Source organism: Cydia strobilella, chromosome 15 (assembly GCF_947568885.1).
Source record: "Cydia strobilella chromosome 15, ilCydStro3.1, whole genome shotgun sequence".
NCBI lineage: Eukaryota > Metazoa > Arthropoda > Insecta > Lepidoptera > Tortricidae > Cydia > Cydia strobilella.
The window spans coordinates 12,534,196-12,551,191 of record NC_086055.1 but is presented as its reverse complement, the minus strand read 5'-3'; the positions used below and the strand labels follow the sequence as shown (position 1 = coordinate 12,551,191).

General features: G+C 36.7%; 2 protein-coding genes across 2 annotated transcripts in view; one reads left to right on the top strand and one right to left on the bottom strand.

Annotated features, from left to right (window-relative positions):
* Positions 1-16,996, bottom strand: part of LOC134747590 (small ribosomal subunit protein eS19A) — a 469,695-nt gene that overhangs the window by 185,448 nt on the left and 267,251 nt on the right. The window lies entirely within an intron of this gene.
* On the top strand, positions 4,563-16,435 carry LOC134747556 (G-protein coupled receptor moody). Its single transcript, XM_063682121.1, has 3 exons — positions 4,563-5,141; positions 11,101-11,339; positions 11,684-16,435. Exons 1-3 carry the CDS (start codon positions 4,923-4,925, stop codon positions 12,522-12,524), a joined length of 1,299 nt encoding a protein of 432 aa, XP_063538191.1. The 5' UTR covers positions 4,563-4,922; the 3' UTR covers positions 12,525-16,435.

Here is a 16,996-nt window from a genome sequence, read left to right as displayed (position 1 = left end):
CATTACTAAGACTCCGCTGTCTCCGCTGTTGTGCGTAATGGTGCGGAACCCTTCGTGCGCGAGTCCGACTCGCACTTGGCCGGTTTTTTAGAGACATACATACCCTTTTCAAGGAAGCAAACAAATGCGTAGTGAAACCTATGAAACAAAATTCCACGTAACAGTGGCGAGCAGTAACTAAACTAACTAATACCATAAACAATGTGTGCTAACAACAGCACTCTTAACTGACCATTATAGCCCTTATATAATTGCACTAAGGTTTGCGTAATGCCAGTTAACGAAGGTACATTCAAGCTACCCAGAACCCATTCATCCTTACGTCAGAATTGGCCCGATTTTTGTTACGAGAGATTGGATCATTTTTAATAGGTCACCTACCTATTAAGTCTTTGTTTTTGTGACGAAAAAACCTTTAAGTGAATAAGGAAACATTTTGACCGAATGCCAAGTACAATTAATTAAAGCAATCGAATTTATTTCTTAATTATTGGTAATGTGTTATTTCTAGATCTCTTTTTGTTTGTTTTTTGTTACTGTTTTTTTAGGTTTTTATTGTTGACTTTGTGGAATAAGGTATTTATGTGATATTTTATTATTGTATTTGGATGGCTTTTGTCTGTATTATTAGCAAATAAAGAACTGAATACTGAATGTTGTCAATGTTTGAGTGTTTCCTAAACAAGTCACCTAATAGGTACTACGATTGTGTTGAATATTCAAGCCATAAAGTGTCATTGAATGAGGGCTATCGTTTTGCTCACCAGTTGGCGCCTCTGTTGATTGTGGTCCAAAAGACTAAAGAACAGGTGTCAGTCATTGAAGTGACAAGTGACATTTGACATTTCGAACTATGGAAAAGACCACCATCTACAGCTCTAGCGCCCCTAGCGGCGAATTCATACGCGTTAGCCCTCATTCTTACTATCTGTATATCTTACGGTTTCTAATAAATACACCCGTAACAAAAACACCGGAGTGATTAAGTGTTCGAAAATACGGAAATGAACGTTATTATCCGTTCTAACAAAAGGCGTTGGTATTATTGCAACTTGTATGGGAACCTGCACGCCGACGTTGCAGTTGGCTTGCAGTCGGCGTGCAGTTCCCATACAAATTGCAGTCGGGTTGCAGTCCGTCTGTATCGGCCCTAAGATTCACTGCGTGTAACGTAACGTCATTAATAAGGTCGAACGCGGCTTCTTACATGTTGCAGAATGCACACACTTAAATGTCGGCTGACTATCAAAGCAAACACATTGCATGCCATGACTCATATAATATCACGACAGTCGTATTGTGTCGCCGCTGAAAAATGATAATAACGGATATACTTGTCGATCTTATCATAATAATTGTATGGACAGTAGGTATAATATTGACACGACACTGCATTCCTATTTTCGTTTACGAAGATGGTTAAAGTGTTTTGACGATACCAATAGCAAAACACGCAGTAAGTTAGATACAAAACAAACCAGTAAAACGATATAATGCCATTCATTATTTTCGTATACTCAATTAAATAATACCGAGGAAAGGTTTTCCCGTAAGACACAAAAACAAAAAATTTCAAGTTTGCTCAAAGGCCTCGCATCACGTCTCGTGCGTATTAGAAACGCAAACGCATTTACGTTTTGTATAACTGTAGCGTATTTTCACAGTACATAAGTAATCATATATTTCCTGTATGTACCTACAATTTGTTTTGTTTGAACATTAGAGACCGCAACACTGTATTTGCAAAGATAAATTAATACAATAAATTTTGGTATTATTCCAAAGTTCCAAAACTGTAAAATATATCGAAATAGTTTGTGGTCGCATGAAAAAAAACCGCATTTTTAGAGATCAGTAAATAAAAAAATTGGGGATTAGCCCTTCGGTTGCCGTAATTTAATAGTTACCGTTAATTTAATTACCTTACTCCCGCGGTTTTGGGCCGCGTTAAACTTAGAGCGTGGATCCTTATTAACTTTTGGGCGTTTCGGTCGCTTTTTAATATAATTTGTACGAGCACACTTGACAGTGAGTTTAAAATTTTGCTGACGATACAACACAGCGCGTGTACGACGATATAGTTATACTTGTATATTTATTTACCTTGTTATTGTGCAAAAAAACAGCTATCTTACGTACTCAGTTGCAATTTATATTTAACATGTATGTTATTTTATTTATTTGTTAGTAGAGTTTTGTTCCACTGCTGGGCAAAGGCCTCTATCTCTTTCTTCCACGCATCTCTATATATCTATTGGCTCCTATACACGATGGCCCAGCGCTGGACTAGCGAGATGACCATGCGATGATTATGGCTCCTCCAACACAATGGCTCAGCGCTGGATCAGCGAGATGGCCATTCGATGATTTGAGAGCACGCACTATGGAATGGGCCACGTATAGATGCGTATGCACCATCGCTGGCCCACTACCTTTAATGTGCGGACGAAAACCCGACACCGTGGCCATCCCATCGCCATTCCGCCGCGCCATAAGCCATCTGACACCACTACCCTCTCTACACGCTGGCTTAACTTAGTGGGCCAATATCCCATCGTGTAGAGGAGCCATATGGCAATATTAGGCCAATGTTTTCAAAAGACGTCAAGATCGTGCCGCCATATCCTTCCAGGTCTGCCGTGACGACGTCGCCGCACTATGTTTGGTGTCCACTCGGTAGTTTTCTTGACCCACAAGCAGTTTGGCATTCGACAGCATAAGTGTAACTTAACATTCGTACAATAAGTAATAAAAGTGCGTTACTTAAGCTTTATCTCCATGATTATTGGTCTGGTAGACTAAGAAGAATACATATAAATAAAGATTTCAATCCATAATATCGCTCGTCTACAAATAGACATCTCTATATTACGTATATTTATTTTATTAACACTAAGTACTCATAACAAAATAACAGTTTTAACTATTAAGTATCCACTCCAGGACGGCATTGAGTAATAGTTTTTGACTACACCCAGTAAAATAAAAGGGTAACCCGACTTGGTGAACCACAAATGAGAAGCGCCCGATCAGACAGGCATGAAATCGCGGGTCAGTGTCAATAATGCCCGACGATTATCTGCCACAGATCGACCCATCTTTTTCTTTCAATCTAACATTGACGGAGGTCTACGTGGCACATGGGTCAAACACATAACTGTCTTTCCTGTAGACATACTCAAACGTTAAGGGCTATAAAGGCTAATTTTCTTATTTAACCCTTATCCACATGAAAAGGTACTCCTTTTATTTATTTGGATGTATGATAAAATCATTACCTACATGCCCACAAGCTGTTAACTATTGTCCACAGGAGAGAAAACTTGTGTGTTTGTCAGAACTGTACAGCACTAACAGTACAGTAATAAAAGGAATATTCATGTAAGGGTTTAATATAATAAAATAAAAATAACCTTTATAGCCCTTAATTTTTGGGTATGTCTACAGGAAAGACGTGAACACAGTTTTGTGTTTGACCCACACCCCCTTTGACGATAATATTCATTGGAACATTTAAAAAAACCGGACAAGTGCGAGTTGGACTCGCCCACCGAGGGTTCAGTACTTTCTAGTATTTGTTGTTATAGCGGCAACAGAAATACATCATCTGTGAAAATTTAAACGGTCTAGCTATCACGGTTCATGAGATGTGCCTGGTGACAGACAGACGGACCGACGGACAGACAGACGGACAGCGGAGTCTTAGTAATAGGGTCCCGTTTTTACCCTTTGGGTACGGAACCCTAAAAACGGGACTGGTTACAGCCAGCATCAAAAGTAGCGGATCAGACTAGGCATCAAATGTAGGTATCGGTCATCGGTCGGACCGACTGACGAGTGATTAACAGAAACAGGTAATATAATGTCTCTACATATATGAAGAACAAGAAGCGCTGGTGGCCTAGCGGTAAGAGCCTGCGACTTTCAACCCGGAGGTCGCGGGTTCAAACCCCGGCTCGTACCAATGAGTTTTCGGAACTTATGTTCGAAATATCATTTGATATTTATTACCAGTTGCTTTTCGGTGAAGGAAAACATCGTGAGGAAACCAGACTAATTCCAATAAGGCCTTAGTTTCCCCTCCGGGTTGGAACGTCAGATGGCAGTCGCTTTCGTAAAAACTAGTGCCTACACTTGTCAAGCGCACCTCAGACTCCCATTAGCCGTGGCGTATTGCCGTAGAACAATAAGACTGATTGATTGGTGAATCCATTATCATTCTAATAATATCGGTTTGATGTCAGTGCATGTTCGATTTGGCATGTGTAACTGATACTTTTGAACGCAAACTGTGGAGATTTATCTCTATTTGGGAAAAATATCAAGGATGGCAGATACTGCAGATACAGACAACGCGCCAATTGTTTCATCCGCTACTATTCATAGTATTGACGCTGACTGTACGTAATAAAAATTATATGCGGTAAATATAATTTTACAGTGGTTTGTTTACTAAATACTTCTAGTCACCTATTATGCCAGCTAAGCTCATTAAGAAGACAAACAAGTCATTCGCCTAGTTAGGTAATGCATTGTTTACAAATAACTACTAATACGTGTTTACGTTTAGCTATTTTGACCTGACGTGATTTATATTGTTTTAGTAATACGTTGGAATTGGAACTGATTGTGTTTTAATTGTCAACAGATCGCACCAGCGAGAACAATGCGAGCGCACTGATACGAGCGCTTCCTGACCAGCTGCGACCCGTAGCCGCCGACAAAATGCCTTATCACAGCACACTGCAGCTCCGGCCTCAGTTCTCGGTCAGATATCACCCGCGGGCGACCCCCTCGCTACCTAAGCAAGCTCATTAAACAAATTATGAGGAAATAGAAATGGGTGGCGAACGCCGTTCATTTGTGGCGTCAAAGCGGTGCGGAAATGACATGTGATTGATGTGTGCTTATTGGAAGTTAAAATGGGTGATTTGTCACCGAGTGCGTACGACAACAAGGACGACAATTTGACTCAGTTCAAGCTGGATGACTACTCCGACGAGGCTCTGGCGAAGATGGAGTTGTTCAAGGACTACCCGGAGGCCTTGTTGAGGTTCGCGTCGGTGTGCTGCGTCCTCTTCATGCTGGTGGGGATCCCGGGGAACCTCATTACTATCATCGCCTTAGCGCGGTGTAAAAAGGTTAGATTGTAACTTTTTAATGTCAATGCTTGAATAATTAATTGGCATGGACAAAGTTGTATTTCGCTAAAAGTATCTTGCTAAAAGTTAGGGATTATTAATTTTATTAAGAGAATGATTAAGATTTAAGAGCTGATGCTGAAATGGTTTAATTTTACGTCCTCATCAAAAAGTTTTAATAAATGTCAGATGCTATCCCTGTAGATATTTATTTAAATGATACCGTAGTTTACATGAACATGACATCAACACACGAGCGGAACTGACACTAGTTAAAAGGTTATCGATTCATCAATAACATCGAATATGAATATGATCATAAAAAAATTGTGAATACGCTGTAATAACGTGTTAAATATTCCTAATGTGTTAGCAACGGGTTCTTATAACCTGAACAACTATAACCACCTGAAGGATGACTCACGCTAGACCAGGCCGGGCCCGGGCGGAGGCGTCCAACATGTTATTTTCTATGACGGCTGATCGGTGATCACGTGGTGCTTTCCATAGAAAACGAAGCGCCGGAAGGTCCGGCCCGGCCCCGGCCCGGTCTAACGTGAGTCATCCTTAACAGTACCTACCGATTAAATAATCTTGCTATTTTGCTATTATAAATTATAATTCAGTAATTACGAGTATCTGAAACTAAATAAGTAAATCAATCTCGAAAGGTCTCGGTCGTTACGGTAATAATAACTTACAAGTAGCAGCCAAAAATGTAAAATAACGTTTTTGGCCTAAGTATTCGTTAGCTGCTTTTACTTCAATTACATTATTGCAGTTATTATGATATTTTTTTATGAATATTTGTAGTTAATTGTATTAAGCAGTATCTCCAAACATGTAATACACAATACCAATAGGAATGGTGTAGTTCAATGCCTAATAACTTATAATATACCCGAACTTTACGATACACTTACCTGTATGCTACACTCATATTGATGAGTGTGGCATACAGGTAAGTGTAGCTAGCTTATTTATTTATTTATTAATTATTTAAGTGTATTTTAGACATTGATTAGTGTTTATTGCGAGTTCGTAGATTTGCTATTTGCGTTTTAGTACTTATCTCGTAGCCACCCTTACCCGTATTGACGTTAACTCAATCTTTGCTACTTAAATAAATAATCGCTAGATTTGGTCATCAGTGTCAGCACCTCGGCGCAGTTAAGATAAAAACAACATATTAAATACATAATTTAGTGAGTGTATATCACATCGTAGATAATACGTGGTCATTGTTCTTGGTGGCATTGAAGCTGGCAGCAAGAATAACAAAAACGTTTCTAGATTTTATCGCGAAATAAGGCCAATTTTATACAACTTGCTCTCGTGTCTTTACAATAATAATCCTAAAGACTGCGGTATCTTTGAGACTGCACCAGCATTAGGTACTGCAGGAGCAAATGTAGTTTACAACCTGACTTAATACGTTGGATATATTTTTATGCAAAAATATGCAAGTTGGTGAATATGTATAATATGAAATTACCCATGTAAAGTAAGTTGGTAAATCTTGTCTGTTGTCATTTAAATAAACGAGCCAATGCGTTTGATCGAGTTGGATTGATTTTTGTGTTGCCCCGTGTGAGAAACCTGAGTCAGAAATGGCTGAGCAAATAAAGTCCGTATATCTGCGAGTTTCGCGACAGCTGCAACTAGGGCCTGTTTAATCGTACACATTGCGAATTCAAGAAATTACTTTAAATAACCAAACAAATTGAAAAATATGAACTCTCACTTAACGTTCATTTATGTGTAAAGCTTTGGTTTCCTAGAAAAGCAGTACCGTCATATATTATAGCGGTCGGCATATAGCGGACGCAGAAAGACGGCCGTCTTTACGGTGACGACATGTGGAAAGTTCCACGGTGTCATAACACACCGTCAGCCACCAACGTCAAACGAAACGTATCCAGGAGAGAAAATGGACGACCTTGATTTAGCTTTAATAATTTACTTGGAGCACCTTGAAGGATGAACTCTCATCAGAAGAGGAAAATAATCCTAGTGCAGAAGATCGTTTATTCAAATCTCGTGGTACAGAAGGTGCACTTGAGATTTTAGGGCCTATTACGGCCGCTATAATTATGACGGCACCGCTTTCCTAGGAAACCAGAGCTCCGACTGTGAAAGTGTGTATGAGGGTATGTTTATGGCGTGTGGTCCCCCGCAGCGCAAAAAATAATATTCCAATTTCGTTAAAGCAGTTGTGAATCGATTTTTTTGAGACGGGTGTGACGGGTGACATGACTACGTTTGAACTGACTTAGAAAGATGAAGAAGTTTATTTTCGTAGAAACCGTAGTACGGTTATTCTCCATACTTTTATATTTCACAATTTAAAAAATATTATCTTTGTGTGTGCTTTGACTTAGAATTTATTATTATTATATTTTATTCTAACATCATAAACGTTTTCTTTCATACGAGATTTCGAAGTGGATATTAAAAGAATACAAATAGTCTTTATTGCACACGTTAAGACGAACGTGGAGGACTGGACTCGCGCGATATCGCCTTTTCATACAAACGTAGTCCTCATTTTCCTCTCTGAATATTAACATAATTGAAAATATTTTGACACAATTTGTCGTATGTCAACCACAGCTACTACGTTTATTATAAGAGTTAGGAGCATTTAAAACTTTGTATGGAATCTGTTTTTCGCACCAAATTTTTACAATAAAAACAAAATCTAAAAAAACCAATCGTAGGGGCATAGTTATGGTTAATATAAATCAAATTAAGTAAAAATATTTTCCATAATGTCAATATATCCAGAGAGGAAAATACGTTTGTATGGAGAAGCGGCCGTCTCCTTTCCTCTTAAGAAAATAAAACAAGACAGAAAAAACAGCAACACAAAATAATTAAATATTTTAAAACAAAGTGCTTTCGTTGTGATTTAATATTTAAAGTGTTCTCATTTGGTCGGACCGAGTGACGCTTCCTTGAATCGTGTAAAAAGACAGAAAAACAATGGTTCGTATTGTTTTCCTTCCTTGTTAACTTGCATAGTTTACTTATAAAATTGTAGCCAATATGATGTGCTATTTCATTTAATCATTTAATCCAGATAACATTGATCCATAATTAAAACATACAAAACATTTGCAATAAAAATAAAAATAAATAAGATTAAGTATAAAAGATAGATCCATTAAAATTAAATTGACTAAGCATTTGATAATTGAATGATAAAATATAAAAGATCTTGACAATTAATTGATGGGTAATAATAAAATTAATTGATTATTAAAAAGATAAAAAATTTAAAACTATAAAATTGTAATTAAGATATATTATGCACAGCCAAATTTAGTTAAAATGTCAAAACTTAAAACTAAAAACAAAACAATAAGATAGGTATATAATATAAGGATCCATGACTAGACATTAGAACTAAAATAACTGGGCATTTGATAAATGATAAAAAATAAAATTAATAATTATAAAATCCACATATTAAAATCAAAATAAAAATAAAAATAAAGTTAAACGCTCTAAAGGTATGCGCAGTCAAGTTTAGTTAGAATGTCAGGACTTAAAGGCTATCATCATCATCATCATCTCCTAGCCGATTTCGGCCACAGCGACTGCGTTTTACCACTGAGAGCGTCGCTGGTGCGCTCTCAGGTGACTGACATAGGCAATTTTTGCAGCGAATGTGCGACCACACTCGCTGCAGGTCAGCACCCCTCCGACATAATTGTAACGTATGGCCACAGGTGGTCTGGCCGTCAGCTCGTCGCGCTTAGCGTCGAGTTCTGTGCGCCGCCTAGCTTCAAACTGACGCACCTGCGTCTGCACAATATGCCTGCAACGTGGACGGTCACTGGCTAGGCTCTCCCATGTCGTTGGCTCTATATGAGCACTCTTCATATGCCGCTTCAACACATCTTTGAACCGCAAGAACTGGCCGCCTTGCTTGCGCTTTCCATCTTGCAGTTCGCAGTAGAAGATGCGTTTCGCGACTCGATCCTGGGACATGCGGGAGACGTGACCGCACCATCGTAGCTGTCGTCTCATTAGGTAGGCCTCCATTCCAGCGACATCGGCACGCCTGGATCTCCGTGTTCCTAACACGGTCGGACCAATGGACGCCCATAATTTCGCGGAGGCATCTCAGATGGAAGCTGTCCAATGAGCGAATATGCTTACGATACAGGCACCACGTTTCTGAGGCATACAAGAGATTTGGCAGGACAATAGCCATGTATACAGATACTTTAGTCGGCAGCTTTATATCGTGTGACCGAAAGACCTTGGAACACCTTGGTTTTTTATATGTGCTATAAATAGGCATTTAAGGTAACTTTAATGTAAAGTGAATTAGGATTTCTAGATTCGAGGACTTTTTGTTTAAGTAATATTATTTGCATCGATCTCTAGAACAACTGTATGACCCCGCTTGCAAATTAGGTAAGCATATAGTTCCTAGCTAGTTTTATAAGCATTAGAGATTATGTGAAACTGATATAATATGGGAAAAACATATTAGTTCTTTATTTTATACTTAGTAATGTTCAACATTTTGGTCTAGTGTGTTGTACCTACTTAAAAAAAATCTATATATTTTTATAACGCGGATGGACTCAGTTTCGTTCAGTGATAATTTTATTAGGTATATATAGGTATATATAGAAGGAAAATAAGGATAGCAGAAGGTTCCGTGTGTCGGGCGTCTAATGTAATTTTCCTGGAACTTCTACAATTCCGGATTTCCCAGAAAAGTCCTACCTAGTTCAGACAATTTGTATAGTAGGACGTTAATTAGATTTCAAATTAGAAAAAACCGGCCAAGTGCGAGTCGGACTCGCGTTCCAAGGGTTCCGTACATTACACAATTTAAACAATGTATTTTTTATATGAAATGTCTTTAAAAAACCCGTAGGGGTCGGATCAAAAACTAAGTAATTAAGTCCGACTCACGCTTGACTGCACATTTCTAATAGGTTTTTCTGTAATCTATAGGTAAGGATCTATTTTGTGTATTTTTTTCAAAATTGTAGACCCAGTAGTTTCGGAGATAAAGGGGCCCCATTTTTTGCCTATTTTCTTGAATAACTTCTAAATTGTTTATCCTAAAATTATAAAAAAAAATATATATGAGATTCCCACAATGAGCTCTTTTATTTGATATGTAACACGATACAGTTTGAAAAAAATTATTTTGAATTTTCTCATTTACCCCCCAAAAGTGGCCCCCCATGTTTAAAATTCATTTGTTTACGTTACATGTCCGTCTTTGGGTTAAAAACTTACATATGTATACCAAATTTCAATTTAATTGGTCCAGTAGTTTCGGAGAAAATAGCCTGTGACAGACGGACAGACAGACAGACAGACAGACAGACAGACGCACGAGTGATCCTATAAGGGTTCCGTTTTTTGTTTTGAGGTACGGAACCCTAAAAATCATTCGATGTTGACTCATGATTTCTGGGAAATAGTAAACGTAGTTTCTTGTCATGTATTAACATAACATACTTTACTTACCCACACTCACATTCATTCATGTTTTCATTTCAAATCATCTATATAAAAAATTGGGGACTACAGTAGAGTTAATTGAGACTGATAGTTAAACACACTAGTTATCATGGTGAACATTACGAGTATATTGCAAGTGTCATTACAGTAAAAACACATAACGGGTCTTTAGACCCGTTATTGAACAAATTAAAATCGCTCACACATTTGTCATAATAAGGATTACTATCTTATCAAGCCAGTATACAAACATGCCACCTCTAATATTATCTAGAGTCTATTTAAGCTACCTAGGCACCGACTTGAATAGAAAAAAGTGAGGGACATTATAAACATCATATTTTCATAGTTTGACATTAATGAATACATTGCCACACTTTGTCATTGCAAATGTCGTGCAGTTATCTTGGTCCTATTTCGCTAAATAGCGACAATCATTAACTTTGCTTCCTTCTTCCAGGTCCGAAACGCAACCGCGGTGTTCATAATGAACCTCTCCTGCTCCGACCTCCTCTTCTGCTGCTTCAACTTACCTCTAGCGGCTTCGACGTTTTGGCAGCGCTCCTGGGCGCACGGCAGGACGCTCTGCCGCATGTTCCCGTTGGCTAGATATGCGCTGGTCGCGGTGTCGCTGTTCACCGTGTTAGCTATTACCATCAACAGATATGTCATGATATCACATCCGCGGCTCTATCCTAAGTAAGTCAATTATTTTCTTCTTGAAGTAAATATAATGTATTGTACCTAATATACTAACTAGAGCGCTTTAAAAGTTTATGCAATGCGCTATCCCTGAATGGGAATAATTTCTGTACAAATGGAGAAATGTTTTTGGAAACGGCGCATCGTAAAGTTATGTAAACAGATGCGAGGAAAACAAATATCTTGACACTCGGAAGTTTACTTGGAATATCCATATGAAATGTTTGTATTTCTATAAAAAATGTCGAATTCTAATATTGGGAGATATTAGCATGATATTTATAGAGTAAACATGTAAGAATACAGTTTGATTATAATGCAACCATTTGTTTTGTCTCCAGGCTGTATAGAAGACAGTATTTGGCAGTAATGGTGGCAAGTACTTGGGCGTTCGCGTTTGGAGCGCTCATAGCAACGTGGTTCGAGAAATGGGGCCGTTTCGGCCTCGATCTCAGCATTGGCTCCTGTTCTATACTTCCGGATGACAACAAAAGATCTCCAAAAGAGTTCCTCTTTGTCGGTGCGTTCATGCTTCCCTGTCTCGCTATAGTTATTTGTTATGCGAGGATATTCTGTATAGTTCGTGAAGCAGCAAGAAAATCAAGGGCACCGGCGCGGAGCCGGACTCGACCCGGACGAGAAGACTCGGCTATGGGCTCGGCGTCCACTGCGGTAGAAAGGTCGCCGGGCCCTGAAAATGGAACTAACCATGCGGCGCCTCCGCGAAGAAATCTTCTTGCTCCACCAGTCTTACACTGTCCACCGACTCCAGGTCCTGAGCGATCCTCATCCTCAGGCGTAGATACCTTAGACGGGCACGACGAAGAATGTGCACTAGACGCTAAGCGGACGACAAGCGGTAGCGATACTACTAAAAGACTACGCCAAGCGGCCGCAGCTTTAAAGCGAGCACCAGGACCCGTCCGTGCACCACGTCTTACGCCAAAAGACAGGAAACTATTAAAAATGATTATGGCAATTATGCTCTCGTTCTGGGTATGTTATCTCCCGATAACGCTGACGAAGATATTTCGCGAGTTTACTTCGTATCCGCTGGCAAACATTGCTGGGTATATCCTTATCTATTTGACGACGTGCATCAATCCTATTATTTATGTAGTGATGTCCAGTGAGTATCGGCAAGCCTACAAGAACCTGCTCATGTGCCGCCGAAAGGCGTGACGGTCACCTGGAGATGGCGTAGCCGAGAAGCAGCCGCCGTGACTAGTCGTCGACGGGAGATCAGACTGTATCTCCCTCAAACCGATGAATAATAGTATTTCGCAAAGAACTTCACTCTAAACTCTTGTGAGACTATATAATTAGCGAGTACCTATAAGGTATTAGTAAGTGTGAAGTGTTTTTTTTACAAAAATCGTTTTAATCGCGAGCCGTCCGTGATTGTGCTAGTGGAGGTGGGATGATGTTGACACGTAGAAATGAGACTTTCATTGGTAAGTAAGTTATTGATGACATAATGATTGATATCCAAAGTATAAATAAGTATAAAGTACCTATACTATAAGTCACTGTGCAATCTCTTTGTAACATGAAATTTATTACATGACATTATAATGTATGGACAAGCTGCGAATAAGTAGCAATTGTTTCGTATTTGAATTGTACAGATTTTGATTGTGTTGAAAGTTAGCTTTTAAATATTCAACGTATGTATATTATAGATGCTTAGCAATAAAGGGGCAAGGATACAATAATGTTAAAAAGCAATAAAATATTGTAATTTTGGAGAAGGCATTGAAAGGCTAAGCAGTCTATACCTTTTTATAAAGTTATATAGGACAGTTTAAATACAAAATTATAAGGTGCGAATACTTTATTACGTTTTCGAAAATAATGTATTTTTCAGTATGAAAGTTAACTTTGGTTTTGCCAACTACTGCTACGTAATAAAGTTTACCGCGTTATCGAACTTTGTAATAAGGAGTTTACATTGCATTAATTTTAGAGCAGAGCAAAAATTGGTATTTGTATCCGCATGATTCCACTTGTAGACTAATGAGACTCGAGTTCTAATGGACACAGTCACAAGATTGTTGCTGAAAAGCATTTTTTTAAATTAAATATTTGCCGTTTTTCTTTAAAATGGTAACTGTCGGCAATTGGTGTATTATTAATAATATTTTTTTAAATAACATAACAATTGTACCTAGCACTAACGATAATAGTTACGTACAAAGTGTACAATATCAATGTGTGATATTATTGTATTTAAGCGGGATGTCAAAGACATTGTAATTCGAAACGATGATTATTGAATCGAAGACGGTGCTGATGTTTAACGAAATAAAGGTAGGTTTTGTAGTTCATTGATATTGGCCAAACATTTTTGATGAAGGTTTTTAGTCTCTTGATCGCTATATATGACGCTATTTGATATTTATAATATGAACGTAACAGGTACCGTTATAGGTAGATTAAAACCACATTTTCCGCTAAATGACTTTCATAAAATTCGGATATTTGAAAACATACATAGTCTAATTAATGACAAATAATTTGCTTTTAGTATTTTTCTCTTATTATCCCTTATTATCAACATACATGTTTACCCTGATGATCAACTAGATTTGTTTGAATGATTTACAGTAAATCTAGACAAAATGTGGTATATTCTTCCATTTCATAACTAAAGCAACAAGTGGTGTTATTTTTTTACAAAATAAACAAATATTTTTAATAAAAAACCCGTGGTGGTAGGTATTCATTGTTAGTCAATTATGGAGTTAGAAACAAAACATAGGCACTCATTTATTGATTTGATCGTACCCACTTGTAGTTACATAATAGCGGTTAGAAGTGAAATGACCGAAGTGAAGTGAAGTGGTAACCGAAGACAATATTAAGCGGTTAGAAGATTAAAAATCGAATGTTTAAAATATTGCAAAATCGGGCTTCTTTAGAATCCACCGCAGCAAACGGATGTTAGACATAACGTGTAAGACAATAGAAATAAAGTCAATATTTAAGACCAGCGCACATCGGTTGCGTGTACGTAGCGCATGCGCTAAAATGTTGGAGCCGCGCACGCACACGTCACGTAAGCGGTGTGCCGTCTTTCATGAGGATCTGTATATTACAACGCGCATGTGCACGTGTATGTCTGCGCACACGCATCTGGTGGCCCGTTTTTGCTGTATTATATGTTGAGTGAGAATAGTGGACGTTATAGAAATTCTGATTTTTGCATTTATATTATGAATCAAAGTGAACTCAACCATTCCAAATATAGTATATAGGAATTAACTTTAAAACTTAAATACGACTAGGCAACTTCCTCGGGTAACTGAGATTGTAACTAACATTTGAAGCGAGCATGAGCATGTTATTAATAAATAAGAATTGGTTAAAGTGATATTTATACGATAGTATTAAAGTTTTAAACTTGTATTTAACTCCTAAGACTTTTTCCAAAGGCCATATTTTTACTCAATGTCATGGTATAATTGTTTAAATAGTGTGTCCGTTTGAAATATTTTATTGGGTAATTATCTTGAAATGTTATGTAAAATTACACGAAGCCATAACGAGTGACATTTAATGGTTAAATTTAATAATTATTAACATGCATGATGGATATTTTAAAAGTATATTTACCGACCAATTAAATCTTATTCTTAACAGTTTTAATAAATCTTATTCTTAACAGTTTTAAAAATCCCAATGATCTTAACAATTATTTGGGTTTTTCCTTAAATATTTTTGTTAATTTATTTTTACACAAGTAAAAACGGTGTTGATTTTGATAAAATTACTGACTTGTTTGCAAACAAGCTACTGTCACTCGAATGAACATTTTTGAAGCGTAAATATTATGTACTGCCATATCTGAAGGCCATTTGTTGTAACTTCACATGGGCCTAATTTATGTTAACGTTATCATGAAGTGTTTTGACATTCGTGAGCCGTAGGGCTTAACGCAAATTGTACAAGTATTTAAAGCTGCTGTGTTCTGGAATGTTTGTTTTCGGGCCCTAATGCTTAAACGAATCGGCAAAAATAGGAATTAAATAAAGTTAATCAAAAAGTAACGATAAAAATAATATTAAAAAAGTTGTCGCCGATCATCTATGAAAATGTTTACGTACTTATTAAATTTAAGGTCGTGGAGGATATCAGTCACCTTAATATGAGAGTTGACATAATATTGAAATATCGGAAAGTCGATATAGTGTATTTTTGTTTATTTATATTTAGCAAAAACAGCATGTCAGACTTTTATACCGAACATTTTGCTACAAATCCACAAAACACGTAGACGTAATAGGCAGCATACATTTTCAATAGTTAAATTCAAAAATCGTTTGTTTGTAATCGTATGCTATATAATACCTATTCATTCTTCCAGTTATGATTCGGCATTTCTCGTTGTACCTATATATCTAAATTCCGAATATATATAGACATTTAAAAAATCATTGTAAAATTTTGTGATAAGTTTTACTTCATTATGTAGTCTAAATAACATGAAATAATGTCAAAAAACTAAAAGGTAAACAAACAAACTAAAAAAATAATGTGTATTACAAAAAAAAAAACAAATTGTATATATAGTTAAAAAATAATATATATTATGTAGGTATTACATCGCAATGTGTAACTCCGTATTCAGGATACCGTTAACTGTTTAAGGTCACCTGGGCAGATGGCATAAGTAAGATTTCCTATTTTAGACTGTAAATTGATTACTATCATCTACCGAGTTGAAAACGCGGTATTTCAACTAAAACGTCTGAGTTTCATATTCGATTTGCTCTGACATATACGTACATCAAAATATGCTGAATCCTAAACTGAAATAGATTAATTAAATCATAAATAATCAGTGACTAATGTTTAAAGTACAAACCTAATCTGACACAATATTTAATGACTAATTCTTGTAAAAGTATTTTTAAATCTTACCCTGCATTTTTGCAGAAATACTCAATTTTAGAAATGTGATTATATGACAAAATTATAAGTCAACACCAAAAAATGTAGGTACCAAAGAACCAATTTGTTGGGTCCATGCCAACCCTAAGCCATTGTACTTACCAAAGATGTAATTAAAATAAATTATAATGTTAAAATTAGTTTGATTTTCTTTTCTTTGTCCTAATTTAGCAACCACTCAGGATGTTCACTATTTTACATAAGTATTTTATTAATATTATACATAAGTAGGTACATACGTACACAGATTAGTGTATAGAATTACTATAGATGATGAAGTGTCACACAAACAACAGCAGTCGTGCATAGACATTTATTAAATTTGGAATCTTATAACTATATTATTTTTACCGATGTGTTTTAATTTATTTTGATTTCCTTCATTACCTGCAGCGAAATGTTGTGTTATTTCTCTTTCTAATAAAATCAAATGACAGATAAAGACAAATGAATTTTCATTCAAATTACTTATTTCATCAATAAATCAAAAATAAAATAATATTTCACAAATCTGAAATTGTTTCCAGAGCCTTTTGGGTATTTATAAGTTTATTAGCTTTATAAAGATAAAAACTCGTTATTTTAAATTACTTATAATCTAAGGATAATGAACACTGTCTTCAATAATTGAGTGACTTAAATTAAAATTTTGTAAGTACGCACTAGTCCCTTTCCATTTTTAAATAATGGTATATTACCGT

Coding starts and splice junctions, on each gene's coding strand:
- LOC134747556 (XM_063682121.1), top strand. CDS start 4,923: ATGGGTGATTTGTCACCGAGTGCGTACGACAACAAGGACGACAATTTG. Junction 5,142..11,100: donor CCTTAGCGCGGTGTAAAAAG/GTTAGATTGTAA, acceptor TCCTTCTTCCAG/GTCCGAAACGCAACCGCGGT. Junction 11,340..11,683: donor CATCCGCGGCTCTATCCTAA/GTAAGTCAATTA, acceptor TTTTGTCTCCAG/GCTGTATAGAAGACAGTATT.